The sequence below is a fragment of the Punica granatum genome, chromosome 2, assembly GCF_007655135.1.
Source record: "Punica granatum isolate Tunisia-2019 chromosome 2, ASM765513v2, whole genome shotgun sequence".
NCBI classification, from domain to species: Eukaryota; Viridiplantae; Streptophyta; class Magnoliopsida; order Myrtales; family Lythraceae; genus Punica; species Punica granatum.
The window spans coordinates 26,113,705-26,131,921 of record NC_045128.1 but is presented as its reverse complement, the minus strand read 5'-3'; the positions used below and the strand labels follow the sequence as shown (position 1 = coordinate 26,131,921).

The 18,217-nt window shown below is 37.4% G+C and overlaps 5 protein-coding genes across 9 annotated transcripts; 3 read left to right on the top strand and 2 right to left on the bottom strand.

The window, feature by feature from the left end:
- The first annotated feature begins 2,761 nt into the window (after positions 1-2,761).
- LOC116194614 (shewanella-like protein phosphatase 2) lies at positions 2,762-5,815 on the top strand. Of its 2 annotated transcripts, none has more exons than XM_031523462.1 (3): positions 2,762-2,984; positions 3,783-5,316; positions 5,605-5,815. In XM_031523462.1, exon 2 carries the CDS (start codon positions 4,118-4,120, stop codon positions 5,303-5,305), a length of 1,188 nt encoding a protein of 395 aa, XP_031379322.1. In that variant the 5' UTR covers positions 2,762-2,984; positions 3,783-4,117; the 3' UTR covers positions 5,306-5,316; positions 5,605-5,815. The 2 variants fall into 2 exon arrangements, with proteins under 2 accessions (XP_031379322.1, XP_031379323.1); XM_031523463.1 differs by having other exon boundaries at positions 5,576-5,717.
- LOC116194616 lies at positions 5,605-6,099 on the top strand. Its single transcript, XM_031523466.1, has one exon. It carries the CDS (start codon positions 5,612-5,614, stop codon positions 5,807-5,809), a length of 198 nt encoding a protein of 65 aa, XP_031379326.1. The 5' UTR covers positions 5,605-5,611; the 3' UTR covers positions 5,810-6,099.
- Positions 6,100-6,288: 189 nt separating this feature from the next.
- LOC116194615 (protein FAM136A-like) lies at positions 6,289-8,704 on the bottom strand. Its single transcript, XM_031523465.1, has 3 exons — positions 8,421-8,704; positions 7,666-7,803; positions 6,289-6,726 (listed from the first exon to the last, which is right to left on the bottom strand). Exons 1-3 carry the CDS (start codon positions 8,547-8,549, stop codon positions 6,544-6,546), a joined length of 450 nt encoding a protein of 149 aa, XP_031379325.1. The 5' UTR covers positions 8,550-8,704; the 3' UTR covers positions 6,289-6,543.
- Positions 8,705-8,784: 80 nt separating this feature from the next.
- Positions 8,785-13,848, top strand: LOC116194612 (eukaryotic translation initiation factor 2A). 3 transcript variants are annotated; one of them, XM_031523459.1, is made up of 14 exons: positions 8,785-8,930; positions 9,345-9,440; positions 9,517-9,871; positions 9,949-10,135; positions 10,634-10,868; positions 10,959-11,027; positions 11,479-11,580; positions 11,743-11,783; positions 11,977-12,110; positions 12,252-12,315; positions 12,396-12,504; positions 12,600-12,718; positions 13,254-13,276; positions 13,382-13,848. In XM_031523459.1, exons 2-14 carry the CDS (start codon positions 9,401-9,403, stop codon positions 13,476-13,478), a joined length of 1,575 nt encoding a protein of 524 aa, XP_031379319.1. In that variant the 5' UTR covers positions 8,785-8,930; positions 9,345-9,400; the 3' UTR covers positions 13,479-13,848. The 3 variants fall into 3 exon arrangements, with proteins under 3 accessions (XP_031379319.1, XP_031379321.1, XP_031379320.1); XM_031523461.1 differs by having other exon boundaries at positions 8,786-8,930; positions 12,408-12,504; XM_031523460.1 differs by having other exon boundaries at positions 8,795-8,930; positions 9,348-9,440.
- Positions 13,849-14,676: 828 nt separating this feature from the next.
- Positions 14,677-16,690, bottom strand: LOC116194121 (54S ribosomal protein L51, mitochondrial). Of its 2 annotated transcripts, none has more exons than XM_031522851.1 (4): positions 16,524-16,690; positions 16,170-16,271; positions 15,183-15,289; positions 14,677-15,095 (listed from the first exon to the last, which is right to left on the bottom strand). In XM_031522851.1, exons 2-4 carry the CDS (start codon positions 16,247-16,249, stop codon positions 14,923-14,925), a joined length of 360 nt encoding a protein of 119 aa, XP_031378711.1. In that variant the 5' UTR covers positions 16,250-16,271; positions 16,524-16,690; the 3' UTR covers positions 14,677-14,922. The 2 variants fall into 2 exon arrangements, with proteins under 2 accessions (XP_031378711.1, XP_031378712.1); XM_031522852.1 differs by having other exon boundaries at positions 16,170-16,266.
- Between the last annotated feature and the right edge of the window lie 1,527 nt (positions 16,691-18,217).

Here is an 18,217-nt window from a genome sequence, read left to right as displayed (position 1 = left end):
TAAAAATATTTTTAAAGGTATCTCATCATAAAATTAGATTTCTTGATTTCTTTAATTTTTATAATTATACAAAATAGTGTATTTGAAATAGATGAGAAGATTTTATTATATGTATATATATTATTTGATAATCCTGAATTTTATAAAATAAAAATTAATATTTCATCACATCAATATTAACCTCGCCTTGGGAGAGGTTGCCGGTGGGGTAGCCGCCATCGGAGTTCCCTCATTTTTATTTTTGTAAATTAATTTGTTTTTTTTGAAAATTACATCTAAAACTACGTCGTTTTAGTGGATCGGATTTTTTCTATTAATTTACTTGACTCCGTTAAGACACGTGGTAGGGCACATAGGATAAACATCACAGAGATTTGATGTCGGGCTATTTTGATAGATGGAATTGAACTTCATGAATTGTTTTGATGGTAAATTTTCTATTTGTATGAAATTAACGTCCGTAGTAAACTCATGTTGCCAAATCAATAGTCTTTCCTAAATTAATTGATTTGCACTTCACAAGATACACATGAAACCAATTTTAAAAGGGAAAATTGCACCATATATCACAACCTTTACATGTTGTTTTAGTTTTATCCAAATATCGATTTTTTTGTAAGGTATCCTAACGTTAATGGTTTGGTGTCAAATCTATTCCACCGTAAACATTCTTGTCCATTTTTAATGAAAATGCTGATGTGACGCGTTAATTGCTTGACGATGCTGACGTGGAGAGTGTGTGGATCCCAATACAAGGGAAAAATAACATTATATATCCCAACTTTTAAATATTTTTTTTAATTTTATCCTGACCTTTTGATTTTTTCTCAATTTTATCCCAATCTTTTCATAATTTCTCAAATTCATCCCAACCTATTGGGATAATATTGAGAAAATAGTAAAAGATTAGGATAAAACTGAAAAACTATCAAAATATTGGGATAAAATTGAGAAAATATCAAAAGATTAGGATAAAACTGAGAAATAACAAAAAATTTGGGATATATTATGTAATTTTTCCCTATATGGGGACCTATACACTCTCCACGTCAATCGTCAAGCAATTAATAGGCAATGTCAGCATTTTTGTAAAAAATGGATGGAACTTTTACGATGGATAAATTTGAAAACAAACTATTAATGTTATGATTAAAAAAATCAATGTTATGATAAAAATAAAATAACATATAAAATTTTTGGGTACATAACATTATTTACCTTTTTAAAATTAGTTTGTTTATTATTTTGAGATTTTTACCCATATTCCGTGGTTTCACATTTAACGGTCTTACCACTGTGATCTTTTTACCCGAGATACATTTGAGAAAAAATTTAAAACCATGAGATAAATTTGAGAAAAAACTAAAATCATGGGATAGATTTGAAAAAAAATTAAAATCATGGGATAGATTTAGGGCATGTTTGGCTCGGCGGATTTGATCAGGAACGGATTACCTATTCCGCACGGAATAGGTAATCCGACGTTTGGTTCGTAGGATTTGAGAAGAACTTATTCCGGATGGGCCAAAAAATTTGGCTTTCATCCGGATTGAGGCAGCCTCACGTGAAGATTCGCCTTAGGCAAGGCGCATCCGTAATAGATGATGAAAAGACTAAAATGCCCTCATCATTTTAAGTTAATTTCAATCCATGCTATCGTTCTAATCTATCACAGCTCTGATAATTATGCTTAAATTAATTAAAATAATTAATTTTATTAATAAGCATAATTTTCAGTAATTTAATTTTAAAAAATTAATTTATTATATTTTATTTAATAATCATCAATATTTTTATTAATTTAATAAAATTTATTTTAATTCTTTCTATATTTATGCTTATTAAATTAATAGATAATTAATTTTATTATGAAAACAAATTTTAGTAATTTAATTAAAATAATTATTTTTTTAAAAATTATTTCATAATTGAAATATTTTTTTAAAAATTATTTCATAATTGAAATATTTTTTATTAATTAAAATAATTAATTTTTAGTAACTCAATTAAAATAATTAATTTTCAAATATTATTTAATTTTTTAAATATTATTTAATTATTAAAATAATTAATTTTTAAATATTATTTAATTTTAAATTATTTAAAATGTTTATTTTTTTTGTTAATTATACAAATAGATAATTATGCTTATTAAATTATTAAAATAATTACTTTTATTAGATAAAACTATTTTTAGTAAGTCAATTAAAATCATTAATTTTCAAATATTTTTTAATTTTTTATATATAATTTTATTAATAAACTTAATTTTTAATAATTTAATTAAAAATTAAAATTATTTACTTTAAAATTATTTAAAATATTTATTTTTTATTAATTATTAAAATTATCATTAAGATTATCTATTTATCTTATAAAACCCATTAAATTTAGCATGAAAGACATTTCTGTCTTTTTACCATATTCCCGTTCTTTCCCATTCCTTATTCAACACAACCAAATATCAGAATTATAACTCCCAGTTTTGTTATTTCCTCCAACCAAACAAAAAAATTTTATCAGAATTTTTATTATATTCCTTACCTATTCTACTCCATATCTATTATATTCCCTATCTATTCATATCTAGCGAACCAAACGTAGCCTTAGAGTTTACTTACGTTTCATTAATGAAAAATATAACGGTGGGATATATTTGAAAATAAATATAAACTATATGATATTTTAGATAATTTTTAAAAGTATACGGTAGATTTGAAAGAAATGTAAAACTATGGATATGTGGTGGAAAACCGCCATTATTTTCTATTTCTCCTTCTATTTCGGGATCCGTATTCGCTTCTTCTACTCAGGTGTGCCCTAACCCCTCTTGAAACGTCAACTGACTCCCGCCGCTCGCTATCACCCGCGCTGGCGGATCGTCCGTCTCACCTCCGACTATTCTGCCGTGAACACCGTCCCCGAGTCTCTCTCTCTTCTTGACGTCACCGACCGCCGGCCGGCCCTGAAGCTCCACGATCAAGGTTAGACACTCTCTCAAACTCTTGCTGTCGTGATTTGGGTCATCCGATTAACAATTCGGTCATCCATTTCATCTCAAGTGCATAGAAATTGAGAACAATTCATCTGCTTCGACAGTCATTAGAAGTGAGATAGATTAATAAATTTGGTTCTTCGGAAGTCAAAATCGCGAAAGCTCCTCGAAGGGGTCTGTGCTCGTGAGTTTCGTTCCGATTTCAGGCCAACTATGATAGATGATGCACTGAGAGTTGTCGATCTTGATTTCATATTCTTTTGATATTATGAGAAATATTCTGGTAGAATAGAGAGTAGAGAATGTGAAGATGTAAATTTTGGCCATCCCAATAGCTTAGATGCTCGAAAATTCGCCTGCTTGAACCACTCTGCGTTGGGCAGGCACAGGTCTGGAGCTCGCGGTCGGTCCGGATATTCATTTGTGTAAATTGGAAAGAGTTTAAAGTGGAAGAAATTTAATGAAATAAAAAAAAAAAGTACTGTGGTTTCTATCTGTTTATATTATATTTCTCTTTTCCAGTAATAATTGAACTTCACAGAATAGTGAGGTCTCGAAGCAAGAATCTGTGATGCTAGGAAACGTGGCCAAATTTTGTAACTGGGTTATCAATTTAAGTTTAGGTTAGAACCCCTTTTGAGCAAAAATGGAGAGAATACTTGCTGTTGCTGTTCATAGATAACTGCACCTGACTCTTCATAAGACTTGCTGTTGCTGAATCTTGAAAATGGAAACGTGAAGTTATATTGGGGGCTTATCTTTTTGGTGTTTTTATTTTTCTGAGCAGCTAACATGGCTTTGGAGGAGAAGTGGTGCTTATAATTTGGACACTTTTTGCTCATTAGCTGGACCTTTTTAGGAGGAGAGCTGATGGTTCTGATAAACGTGCCTCTCTTATGGAAGAAGAGAAGCTGAATCTAATGTCGTCTTGGATAATTTTGGTGTAGCATGTTAGACGTTTGTGGATGATAGGGACGGTTAAGATAGGTGGTCAACTTTAGATATTGTGTTTTAATTCTTTGGATCTTCAAGTAGACTTTAAAACTTGAAGGCATCGCTAGGGATTTATAATTTTTGATAATTGAAAGCCATTTCTTCTGGAAAAAAAAGGGGAAGAGAGAGATGACAGAGACAAAAGAATCAGTTTGTGGGCAAGTTCCTAACGTCCTTGCTTCCTTTGTGGACACATTTGTCGACTACTCCGTGAGTGGTCTCTTCTTGCCCCCTTTGACTGCTAGCCCTAACTCACCATCATCAACCTCATCGTTGCAAACACATCATCCTGTTCCCGACCGTCTGATTGCTATTGGTGATCTACATGGGGACCTTCAAAAGTCCCGGGAGGCCTTCACACTGGCTGGTCTTATTGATGGTAATGGAAATTGGATTGGCGGTTCAACCACTGTCGTCCAAATTGGTGATGTGCTCGATCGTGGGCCGGAGGAATTAAAGATTCTCTATTTTCTTGAAAAACTAAAGCAGGAGGCGGCAAAATCCGGGGGAAAGTTGATCACAATGAACGGAAACCATGAGATTATGAATGTGGAAGGTGATTTTAGGTTTGTAACTAAGAAGGGGTTAGAAGAATTTAGGAATTGGGCGGACTGGTTTACCATTGGGAATCAGATGAAGGGCCTGTGTAAAGAACTAGAGAAGCCAAAGGATCCATTCAGTGGAATTCCTGCAGTTTTTCCTGGTATTAAGGAGGAATTTGTAGATGGTTTTAGGGCTAGAATTGCTGCTTTGAAGCCCAATGGTCCTATAGCTAGTCGATTCTTATCGCCGAATCTGACTGTGTTGGTTGTTGGTGAATCGGTGTTTGTCCATGGGGGCCTTTTGGCTGAACATGTGAATTATGGTTTGGAGAGGATTAATGAAGAAGTGAGGGATTGGATTAATGGGCTCAAGGGGAGATTTTCTCCGAGCTATGTTAGGGGTAGAAATTCTTTAGTTTGGTTGAGAAAGTTCTCGGATGAGGTTGCAAAGAACTGTGATTGTTCTGCTCTTGAACATACTTTAGCAACAATTCCGGGGGCAAAAAGAATGATAATGGGGCACACTATTCAGGAAGCTGGAATTAACGGCGCCTGCAATAATAGGGCCATAAGGATTGATGTTGGGATGTCCAAAGGATGTACTAACGGGTTGCCTGAGGTGTTGGAGATCACCAAAAACTCTGAGGTTCGGGTCTTAACCTCTAATTCCTTGTACCAGAAGAAGCAGAAACCTTACCTGGATGCTCATAGAAAGGACGGTCTTGGTTTGTTGGTTCCTGAACAGGGTCCGAAACAAGTGGAAGTGAGGGCCTAAAAGTCAAAAAGGTTCGTGTGTGGAAGGATATATATTTTAGGGAACTCTCGATTAACATGATTTGCACGATATGTGACAATATATATTGCTTACTACAAGGGTTAAATACCCCATTGTTCACTGAATCACTAAAAGCTCCCTCAGAGGTTTAGGCCATAGCTTTCTGGTAGTTATTGAAAAGGGAATAAAATCTTTTCAGGCTGAAAGTTCTATGCACAGCTTTTGTTTTGTCCCATGATATATTGAAATGAATATGCCTCTATTTTACAGGATTGTAATGTCTCTTGATTGATGTGCAGCGCAAAGATGAGTGGGTTTAACAGTCTTGCTCCCAAGACAAAGAACCTGATCGTGGCTGGGGGCTTGACGGGGTTTGTGTTTGGGGTCTATTTCTATACAATGAGAGCTGTTGGCGGTACCGATGAACTTCAGGTCGCTATTGATAAGTTTGAAGGCCAAAGAAGGAAGCAAGAGGCTGAGGAAGCTCTACCTTCAAAGGCTTGATGCACGGCAACTGAAAATGGCTGCACTGCTTTTCTTTGGTGTTCAGTGCGATGGTTTCTGTTTTCTCTTTTCGCGGTGAAATAGCTCGGTTCTTCCATTGTTAGGTGCTATTTGGTTTGTTCATATGGATAAAGATATATCCTGAACTTTACAACTTCTCATGAACATACAATGCGAGGAAGAGTGGTCTTCCCCTTTGGTTAGAATTGTCTTTTAGATCCTTCTGTGGTTCATCTCTTTTGAATACATTTAGACAGTCGAGGTATCCAAGCTCAATGAGTTACTCTCAACTGTTTGGGATGTTTCTTTGTAGATTTGTAGGACAATTCAAGAGCAAGAGGAACAAATAATGTTCCATCGTACATCCCTAACCTTTCATAGAGAAACGTGGTGAATGAAGATCTGTTGATTCTTCGTTCCCAGCCCCAGCTTTGTCCAAAAATATGTGGCAAGGAATCCTTGCGATCACCAATTTGAGATTGAACAAAATTGGCTTGAATAGCCAACAAGCTCATGAACAACACTGGTGCCAGTGGTACTTGGTCGGAACAACAATAGTAGTCAATCAAAATACTTGTGAAAGAACATGTAATTGGTGTAATCCTCTAAGCTCTCCACATCCCAAAACATTTCTCAAACCTGTCCCCGAAACATCAATCTAGGACGGGTAGAAGGAACAGTAAAACCATTTCTGCGCTGCATTGGTTCTCAAATTGTGGAAACTACCCTCAAATTCAATCACTAATGGCAAGTGAGGACTTGAGTTTGTTCACAAGATGTGGGAGTGTCTTGATGGTATCATCAATCGACTGCTCGACACATGACTCTAAATCTTTCATGGCGTTGGGCCTAATCTGTTGTAGCTTAGCTGCCTCAAATTTGTCTTGGCAGACCATTAAGGACCTGTTCAGTCTTTCCTGCAACCACAAGGACACAGACTTAAAGCAATGTTCCTTTACATGCTTAGAGTAGAGGTCTCACTGTAGATTAATCATAAAAAGACCAGACCTGAAGTAGAATCACAGTAAAAGCATTTTAACTCATAAGGTCATACAACTTATCAGAAGTACCAAGCCAAGTACAACCTAAAATTTTACACTCAGCGACGGAGAATAGATTCACTTAACAAGGTAGTTTGAATGTAAATTTTACTTGGTGATGCTTCTGCTGCGCTTAACAGAGAAAAGCTAATTTTAGTGTCACAAAATTATAACGTCAAAGACACAGCTCAGCTTATGCACATGCAGGCTTGTCTTGAACAATGTCATAAGCTATCAAGGAACCCATAAATACAGCAAAATATGTTTCTTCTCAGCAAGATAACAAATACGACAACATGGAAATCAGGCAAGTGTTAATAAAAGAAAACGTGGATTAGCATTTACCCTATCACAAAAATAGGGACAGACTGAATAACAGCTCACGGAACTCATGCAAATGGTAATTACTACATTGTGAATAACTAGATTATTGATCTTTTTAACTGAAAGGAATCCTTATATTCCATCCTGCCCCATGGATGTCTTGGTTCAGGAATTTTAACATTGCAGCCTTCAATGAATTGCCACAAACTATAAGAGCTCGCGAATTAAGAAGCTTGAATACGATGGTCAAGATTCCGAGGTGAAACGAACAAACAAAAAATTTCATAAGCATTTTCCAGATATTCAGAAACTTTTGCAATCTTATTTTTGTTTTCATAGAATTTTGAGCGGGATAAATATCATGCCTCACAGTCAGCCGAATAAATTAGAGAAAACTAAGCAACAACAAACAAAGCCGAATGCTGATGAAGACTTTGGATAACTCAAGAACGTGCAATGTTTGTAAATGTTATCTTAGGGAGAGCAACTCACTTGAAATTTCGCCATCTCGTTCTCAACATGTTGCTGAGCACTGACAACAGGAACACTGCAGTGCTCGACGCAGCTACTTATTTCATCCTGCCTCCTCCTCCTGTCAAAGCACTCGTACGCGCACTTAAAATAAGCTTGCTGCACTCACCCGATAAAGAGGATCAACCAAATAATCCAAATAAAAGCAAAAACTTACTGGTTATGCAGTTAGCACTACCTATACATATAAAGAGATTCTAACAAACAAAATCAGCCTACTATAAGTGAGAGCCCGTCAGGAGCTCAAGCGAAGGTAGATGACATATGCATCTTTCTCATCACGAAAAAATGAGCTCACTTTCATGCCATCTCCGGTTCACAAAATCCACGAGGAGAATTAGGAGCTAAACATTACCGTGTCCACTACGTTAGACAGGTTCGATAGAATAGAACATGCTGGTCTAATGCTGTAATCGACTTCTATTTGACATTTTGCCGGCCGATATAAGAGCCGGAACCCAGTATTACACACAACACGCCACAGTTGATCCCTAAAGGAAATTAATCTGAATCCCGAACCATTGACTATGCTCATACATTTGCTTCAGCTATGCTTCCAATGCAAGAGATACAACCCTCCGCGAAATTCAGAAACCCAATTGCTTCCGACACCGCCTTTCCATCAAGCACCCACTCTGCCATTCCTAAATCAAGAAGTTCACGCAATTGACATTTCATCACTCAAAGATGAGCTCAGAAACAGAGGAAGAGCTGACCTGAAGGGTGAAGTTGACATGGTCCTGAACCCCAGATAGATGGACCTGGGCTGCCGCATTTACTTCGCTGAGCTTCCTCCTGAGCCTGTCCGACACGATCTGCTCTTCCGCTCCGGCGATATGGTCCATCTCTTCACCCCGCCCGTGCGACTCCCTCCGGCAGACGAATGATAGCTCCGGTCGACGGAATTTGGGGCGACTGATTTCTCCCGCAAAAGAGAACCGTTCTTCACTGCTTGGGGTTTATGTAGGGTTTTTGGGAGGACGAAGCCCCCTTACTTGTACTTCAAAAGGTCTTTTGGCCTGGGCCCACGTTGCCGTTTCTAATTGGTTGTACTGAACGAGTGCACGGTTGTTCTGTTGCATCTGATTGCAAGCCCTTCACTTCAGCAATGCGCCTTGGAAGAGAACTGAACCCGCCAAGTTGATTTCCCTCATCGACGTCGCTTCAGCGCCATCCCCCGGGCGTTGATTCCCGCCGGAGCTCCCACACCGGAAACCGAAGCTTGCGTAAGACCTCTCTCTCTCTCTCTCTCCCCCCCCCTCTCTGTCTCTCTCTCATACGCGGAGATCAGAGCCAAGGAATGGAAATTCTGCGCCTTTGTCGTTGTCACGGGGGCCAATTGGACTGTTCATGCTTTCGCATCTCCGGGCAGTTCCAAAGAGTCACCTAAAGGCTGCAAGATTGCATTCATCAATTACATGCGGTTGCTAATTTGTTGAAGCTTAGTTAAAACATTCACTTAAGCCAAGCATCAGTTGCATAGTAGGATAAAGGATTTGTCGATCATGAGGGTTTAACACCGGGGTAGTTGATGGGTAATGCCGGATTTTCGATTCTCAAAATTTGATTTTACCTCAGTAGCCATGAGTCAAGATTCAATGGAATCTCATGATAACTTGTTTTTCAACCATTATGCGCAGAAGCCGACCGCTGTTGGGGTAACCTAGTGCTGGTTATATTAGCAGTTTCTGGGAAAATGACGACAGTGGTGACTCCACCGGCATTGGAAATTTTAGGTACTAAATCGCTGTCTCTCCATTTCCTTTTCTGTAAATCCACTCTTTCCTTATGTTCGGGTCATGTCTTTTTAAGTTCGAGAACCGGATGGCTTCTCTCTGTGGAATGGACCCCCATTTACCAATGATCAACCTAGTGTGAAGCTTGAAAGAGCTCCTTGCAAGAGTGCGGGGTTTAGCGAAGATGGCTCTAAGCTCATGGTTATGAAGTCTGAATCAGTGATTAGCATATACGATTGCAGCAGCTACAAAGAAATTAGATCCTTCGAGGTTCCTAATGTTCTCGCTGCCATCCTGTCCCCTTGTGGAACTTACCTTCAAACCTTTCAGAAGTCCACGACTCCTCAGGAGAAAAATGTTGTTCTGTGGATAATAGAGACTGGGGACTCTGTATATCAGCTGTTCCAGAAGAACATGACTAAAACTACATGGTACATGCTGTTAATTTATAACCTCCTGCAACTTGGTTAGTTTTGTGTTCTTAGCTGATGATCTTTGCACTTCCCAGGCCCTCAATCCGATTCAGTTCTGATGAAGCTGTTGCCTGTAGACTTGCAACCAACCAGATACATTTTTTTGATGCTGGTGATCTCTCTAGAGGTATCATAAATAGGCTTAGAATTCCAGGTGTGGCTGCACTTGAGCTTTCCAAGACAACAGGTTCCCATGTGGCAGCATTTGTGCCCGAGTCTAAGGTTTGCACTCCATCATTTATTGTGTAGTTTTAGGATTTGTTGCCATCAACACAAGAAGGAGAGGTGCATGAGATAGACCAAAACATACTCCATTTCCCAGATACTTGATTTAGTAGTTCCAGAGTACCTTTCCTGATTCTTCATTCTTAACAGGAAATGCTCAGAGAAATGGCAACTGATACTGCATATTTTTTTTTTTACCAGATAGCTGCAAGGTCGAGCTCTCTATAAATGATTTAGATATTGAACAGTTGGTATGACAGAAGCCCACTAGAAAAAGCTTTTGCACTTATCAGTGCATAATTCAATTGAGCTGTCAATTGAGAGATTTCACTTAGATCTTGGTTTTTTTTCTCAGCCTCTACCCTAAGAAGTGCTTTCAATCTCTCTCTTGCAGGCTGCAGCTGACATCTGTTGTCTCAATCTTTTTACTGCAGTTTTTATGTTTGATTATATCTTTGATAATCTAATCTTTTCTAATGTTTTCTGCTCATGTAGGGTGTTCCTGCCAGTGTTCAGATATTTGCTTGCGCAAAAGATTTACAAAGCCAACCTCTGGCTAGGCGAAGTTTCTTCAGGTGTTCCTCAGTGCAACTAAGTTGGAACAATGGTTCTACTGGACTTTTGGTGGTTGTCCAGTCTGATGTTGATAAAACTAACCAAAGTTACTATGGTGAATCAAAGTTGAACTACTTGACAACGGACGGGACCCATGAAGGGCTTGTGCCTCTTCGTACGTGTTTTTTTTTTCCTAATTTAATTAATCTGTTAAGTTTTGTTAACTTATTGTATTTGCAAAACTGATTCATAAGTATATTTGCAGGTAAGGAGGGACCAGTTCACGATGTTCAGTGGTCTTATTCTGGTTCAGAATTTGCTGTGGTTTATGGATGTATCCTTCGTAAATATTAAGAGGGTAGCAGCTCATGACATTCTACTAAACATTCATGGTGGTAGGTTTAGTTACTTCCAGATAATAGGCCGTGCCAATACGATTAGTATGCCAAAAGAAAAAAGATAGTTCTATTTAAGAAACTAAAGCAAATGATTTATGTTTGATAAGATGATTCAAGTGTGATTAAACTGTGGTAGTTTTTTGTGCCTAGTATAATAAATAATAAGATGAATGATATAAAAGCAGGACTTGGATTTAGGTTTCTATTTCCTCTCTTATTTCAGCTGGTGTTACAGCATTTTTTCGTAGTTTCTTCTAGTAAGAGTCTACCAAAATGAAGCCTGGACTTTTACCACCTGTATTATATGGATATTCAGCTGTTGAGCATGCAATATTTTATTCTGTCAGATGTTGTCTTGTACCTATGTTGTTCCTTGACCCTGTTCAGTTATGCCGGCAAAGGCAACTGTGTTTGACAAGAAGTGCAATCCACTCCTTGAACTTGGAACGGGCCCATACAACACTATTCGCTGGAACCCCAAAGGGAAGTGTATCCTTAAAAGAAAACTACTAGTTTTTACAGCAATAGTTTTTCCATTGCAGTTAGTAAATCGTATATTGTTTCTTCTTCTGATTGATAGCAAAAATTCCACGAATCATATCTCCTTGTTATCTGCGTATGGAATTTGTGTCCTTAATTGGAAATTTGCAGTTTTATGTTTGGCAGGTTTTGGTAACTTGCCAGGAGATATGGTAAGTCTTTTGCTCCTTCTTGACTATGGCCATCATTCAACGTCCAGCCCAAAGTTGTGTATTTGCTTATTATAGTTCTTTTGCTTTTATTAAAAACATTGTATTATCTTCCTTCCATGTCATACTCGAAAGTAGTTTGTGCAATCAAGCATGTTGCCTCAACCACTAGTTGTCATGCTTGACTGTACTATAGGCATTCTGGGACTACTTGGAGAAGAAACAACTTGGAGCAACAAAAGCTGAATGGTCTGTAACTAGTGAATGGTCTCCCGATGGCCGCTATTTCATGACTGCGACAACAGCTCCAAGATTGCAAGTTGACAATGGGTAAGTTAACCATTTCTTTCTGTTGGAAGTTATCGTTGTATTGTAAGATGCTTCATTTTCTCATTTGTTTTATCTAAGGCCAGTTTAGTTATCTGATTCAAAGATACTGAATCAGTTCTTTTTGCGTTTTACACACTGCAGGATTAAGATATTCCATCCCAATGGGTCTCTGTACTACAAGAAGATGTTCGACAAGTTGTATCAGGTCAATCTGGATTGCAAATGGTTCGCTGTTCTTACAGATGCTCTGTGTGAGCTCACTTTCATGTATAATTGATGTTGTAGCTTTTTCTACAGGCTGATTGGAAACCAGAATCCCCCGATCGATTTGGGGAAATTGCTGAACTTGTCAAGTCTGTTGGCTCTATGAAAATTGAAGAAAGCAAACCACAAGGTTCTGTATTCTATTTGTAACTCATAGCTACTTTAATCACTTATGCGTTTTTGTGATGCATGTTATGATTTAATTTTTATTTTCATCATTTTCAGGACAGGCAAAAAAATCTTCTCAAGCAGCTGCTAAACCCACAACTGCAATTCCCCCTGCACAGAAACCTGCTGCCTACCGTCCACCACATGCTAAGTCTGCAGCTGCTGTTCAGGCACAGGTATAAGCAGAACAGATTGATTAAGAATATCTTTATATGTAATAGACAATCTAGAAGACCATCCTTCATCTTAGCATCATTGGCTACCTTCTCATTGACTTTATACGTGATGATAATATGCTGTATGAAAAGATGACTGAGATTGATATCAATCTGCAAGTGGCATGATAAGTCAATACTGTATCTGAGAAAATAAAACTAATTGCTATGGAAGTTCTAAACGGAAGTCCAAATGTCAATATAGATATTTCACTAGAAACTATTTAGAATGGAAAGGAATAGAGAATGGGACACACATTTCTTATGTTTCTAGTCGTTTGGCAAATGTACAATAATTCTATAGGCCTAAATCTCGTGTTCAAACTATAATTTGTGGGAAAGCATTGGTAACATGATCAGAGCCAGATTTCTAGGACCCTTTTAAATATTCAACTTGCACCCATAGCTTTCGTTTGTGATGAGTAGAACTATAATCTTTATTGAGCTTGGCGTTAAGCTTTATATTGTTCTGATGGTTTGGTTTATTGTATGACAGCTTTTTGGAGGAAGCCCTTCAGAGTAAGTTTGTTATTCTTTTGTTGCAGTAACGCTGAACAGTATCAGAAATATCTATTGGAATCCCCAGCTGTTAGTTCCTAAGACACGTCTTATTTATCAATGCAGGCAGATGAGCAAAAACGCATTGAAGAATAAGAAGAAACGGGACAAGCAAAGGGAGAAGAAGGCTGCGGAGGATGCATCTGCTGCTAATGATGCTTAATTAGGGGATATCATTGATGCATGAAATGACATGGAACATATCTTCTACTTTATATACTGAATCCCCCAAACACCAGGCTTCTAAAGCGATTTTTCTTGGAGCTGCTGGTCGGGTTCATCTCCAGGGCTTCAGTTCAGATGATTGAAAGGCCTGGTTTCGTGGTGTATGATCCCAGAATCCCAAATTTGGATTCTGAAGTCATATTTTTCTTGAGAGATTTTACGATGTAATATGATGAAGTATAAACATTGTCATTTTCTTTATGTAAGTTATTGCATTGCTGCTTTGTAGCGGTAATGGTGATAGTCTTTGGTTTTGAGATGACGAGACAGGTGAATGCAGTTTTCCTCGATAACATGTCGATTTTGCAGATGAATTGTGCAGCGATCTGATAAAATTCCTTTCTGTATACCTAGTCTTGAGGAATAAATAGTCTTAGATGTTGCAAATTTTTGGTGCAAGATTGATTTTTCTGTGCTGCCTCAGCTAACTTGCAAAGTCGGTGCTATGCTAATTGTCATTTTTCGGCAGGGTTGTGATCTCCGAAACCAAGCAAAAATCTAATGAAGTCTATCCCTGAATCGCAGTAAGGACAAACGCCTACATGTCTACTATGAATGCTCAGCGTGTCATTTATCTGCCTCTTGCTAAGAAAACATTGCGCATTTTGAAATTCTTCGAATGGAACTTTTGTTCAGACAATGTTTTTTTTTTTCCCTGCAGAACTTTACTATTGAACCAGTTTAGGTGCCATGAACAATTCGATAGCTCGTCTGAATTTTTATCCATTTATGGAGTCATTCCTGCAATTCAATGTGCCAGTCTGTTCACCTTCATCATGGCACGATTCCGGTAGCTCGTCTGAATTTTTATCCATTTAGGGAGTCACACTTGCAACTCAATGTGCTAGTCTGGTCACCTTCATCTTTGAAGTTCTAATGGGAAGAGCCAACTTAACCGAAAGAAAACACTAGCAATACCTGATTTTTATTTCACACCCTGGAGAGGACACTAAACAGATTGAAGATTAACTGTGAAATGAATCTAAACTGTTGATCGTCATCAAGTCCATCTAATAGTCCATCATGTCACAAAATCACCTAAGCTATTCCTTCTTTTTTCACTCAAGATATTAATGCGAGATTTTCACGCGAGCTCCCACGATGAAAGAAAGATGTACTTCTGTCACTCTCATAACTGGCGATCAATGCAGCTCTTGTTGCTTCCTTTGAATCTTATTGATATTGATTTATCACTTGGTAAGTATAAAGGAACTTCAACAGAAAGGGAGTACTAAAACAGCTGGAAAATTGATATCAAACTTCCCGGTTTGGACACAATCTTTTAACCCATCTATCCAGAAAGAATGGTGCTCATTCACTCCCTGATGACTTATAACCGAAAGAACCAAGAAAAAAAAATACTCCGACATCCCCCTGATGACTTAGAGCTCGAGACCAGTCGTCCAAGTACCCTGTACGCTTGGGTGTTTGGTCACGTGTCTCGTCCTGAGCTTCACAACCTTCCTACCCAACGCGTTCCTCAACCTTGTTGCATGCAGGAGGACTTCTTCTGGATCCATATTCCTCACGCAAACTACCCGCTCATTCTTGTTCTCTGTTAGTTCAGCCAAACAAACCTTTTAAAGCTAGTAAAAGCTCCAATCTTCACACACGGTATCAAGGGAGAAAGAGGGAGTCTTACTGTAAAACCCCTTCAAGAGAGGATGCTGGCCACGTACGAGTTCGGCAACCACTTCCAGCTGAGGATTCTTCTCTTTGAAGGCTGGTAAGTGAGACTCCATAAATGCCCTGATATTTGATTCAAAAACAGGAGGAAGGAACCACTGTTTAAGAGGGATTACAGCAAACAAATACAAGGCTGAGAAAACATCTCATTACTGAACCGAGGAAGTGATAAGCTCAAACAACCAATGCACTAAATCAAACAGTAGACTCCATTTACTTTTGAACTCATTCCAAAGCCCATGGGGCTTATGTAACTCAAACTCCATCAGGAGAAAAAAATTTAGAAATAAAAGCTAAAGCTCAAGGACCAGGCAAATTCTGAACCATTTCAAGGTAAATGTGCAAATCACAAGGTCCACTGCGATGATCTTTAACATCAGGACATACTATATATGATCCTGAGAGACCCAACTCTAGATTGGCATTACTAAACGAGCTTCTGATCAGCTTATCATCCCCATGAGAAGATCGAGAAATCTAACAAATTTTATACTATGATCCAATTGCTGCCTAATTCTGAAAGAAGATCTACCCATTTCACTCAATAAAACATCTGACATTGTCACAAAGTGGCCTCAAGCACATTTCGCACAATATGTAGATAAAAACAATGGTCAACACAGTTTATTGGGTAAAAGAAAAATGAAATGACAGAAAAAGAAATTAACAATTTAACTAAATTCAATCCGCAAAGTATCAGATTGATCACAAAACAATGAGAGATCAGGCAAAGACGAAAAACCTACCTCGAGAAGGACCCCTATTTCTCTTTTCTAGCTCGAATAAATGTACTAGCATTTTTGAGAAACTCTCTCGAGTTCATCCGTCCAAAACCATCAGCCGATCTCTCCCTCACTACTACTGCCTCTAGTAGTATACAGTGCACTCACAGCTATCTATAACAGTGCTAAACTCTTCTAATGATGAATAGAGGGGCAAGTACCTGATCCCCCTGCTGCTTCCTCCCCAATCGCAGTAGCTCACTATCAGCTTCTGGAGCTGCCACACCCCTCTCAGCGCCATGCAAGCTTCCTTCCAACCTGCCCTGGATCGAAGACATATATAATCAATCACTGGAACATTAGAACATGAATTACCAGCAAAACAATTGCCGCTTACGAAGAAGCGGGTTTCAACCAAGTCCGAGCCAGTTGAAATTCGGGAGGTCTTTCAAGAATTGCCCATCTATCTACTCTAAAGCAACAGGTCCCCATTCCCCCACCACATTTTCAACTAAAAATTAGAACTTTATCTCTGGCATTGCATCAAGAGCCTACAGACTTAAAATAACGCCCACCTCTCTCAGTTCAGCTGGGGCACGTCGGAGCAGCTGCGGAAGCGGAAGAAGTTGCAGCGGAAGAGGTCACCGAGAATGAGAGAGAGAGAGAGAGAGGTTTAGGGTTTTACGCATTCAACGACGCAGGAGGAGAAGCACTGCAACTGCAAGCGACGCTGAGGACGGAGGAGAGGGAACAGGGGAGACGCTTATGGGCCATAAATTTACATGGGCTTTTTTTTTATAATCAAATTGCTTTGCCTTGTTACGTATTTGCTGGGCTTTTAAAAAATTTGGCATGGTTTGATTTCCCTTGATCACTAGGAAGGAGCCCGAGCTACGCTGCTGGTGTCCGGAAACTCCGTTTGTCTGCAATCAATATTTTCATATGATCGAAGTATGAGAATGGATATTAGTAATATTATCAAATTAATATACCGCGACTCTTTAAAATTGATTGAACACTCTAATTTCAAAATATATTAATTTTGTGAACATATATGAATGCGGAGGAAAATAAAATGGCAATAAGTGATAGAACTTAAAAGAAACTTGTAGTAAACGTAACTATAGAAGGGAAGGTTCATGAAGTCATGTGGCTCCTCGTGATTTGAGATGAATTGTTAATAATGTAAAGTAAGAAAAGATAAATATATTTTTGAAGTAATAGATGGTTAAAAATCTATTTAGATGGATTTTATTTATTAGTTATGCTTTACATTACATGCTTAAAAAGATATAAAACAGATAGTAACAAGAATTAGAATAAAGATATCAAGATTAAAAAAAAAAGGAATAAAAAGAATAAAGAATATTTTGTACCTATATTTCTTTTAACCTTGTTATATAGGAGTGCTATTACAGTCTCGCAAATATAGTTATTTACATTTAAGTATAATATTTATATGCTCATATTGAGTATAACATTTTATATATTTGTTAAATTACAATACTATGATATAGTGTTCTTGCTAAGCACCATTGTCATATAAAATATCAGTGTAATGTATGAACAAACTTTAGTTTAGCACTATTAGTTAAAAATATACATTTTTATTTGGTTCAAGCGGTTTGTCTGTTATTCCGCTTAACTAAAGTATCGAGTTCAAATATTTGTGAATGCAAAAAATTCACGCCGGGAGAGCTTTACCCATTAATGGTTTGACCTAGCTCGACTAGATTAATTGCGGTTCAACTAGATTTCTGGATAACAGAGTTCAAAACAAATATATGGATACTTGAGCTTATAATATATAAATTTAATGAAATTAACTCAGTTTCTACTTACCAAAGAAGGAATTACCTTATTTATTATATCGTAAATATTAAATTTCTCAAATTTATTCGTTGAAATCTTACGAATTTAAAGTTATGAGTAATGATGTTATTTTAAATAAATATATATATATATATATATATATATAATGGTTTGACAATAATAATTTTTTGCTTTAGAAAAAAGAAAAGATAAACAGAAAAAAATAGGGGATTGATTAGAGCAGAGACATCATCATGGAGAAATATTCAAATACTCCAATAACACCCACTTTATTGTTATTTTCTTCGCAAATTTATAGAGACAAAAGTTGGGTGTGACATCATTTTGAGAAAAAAAAGCTCGTGAGTATCAAAACGGTATTCTTCTTTGGTAGGGTGTGGCCTGTTTTAGTTCAATAATATATAGATAATTAAGACATGTTAATTTTGAAATATTT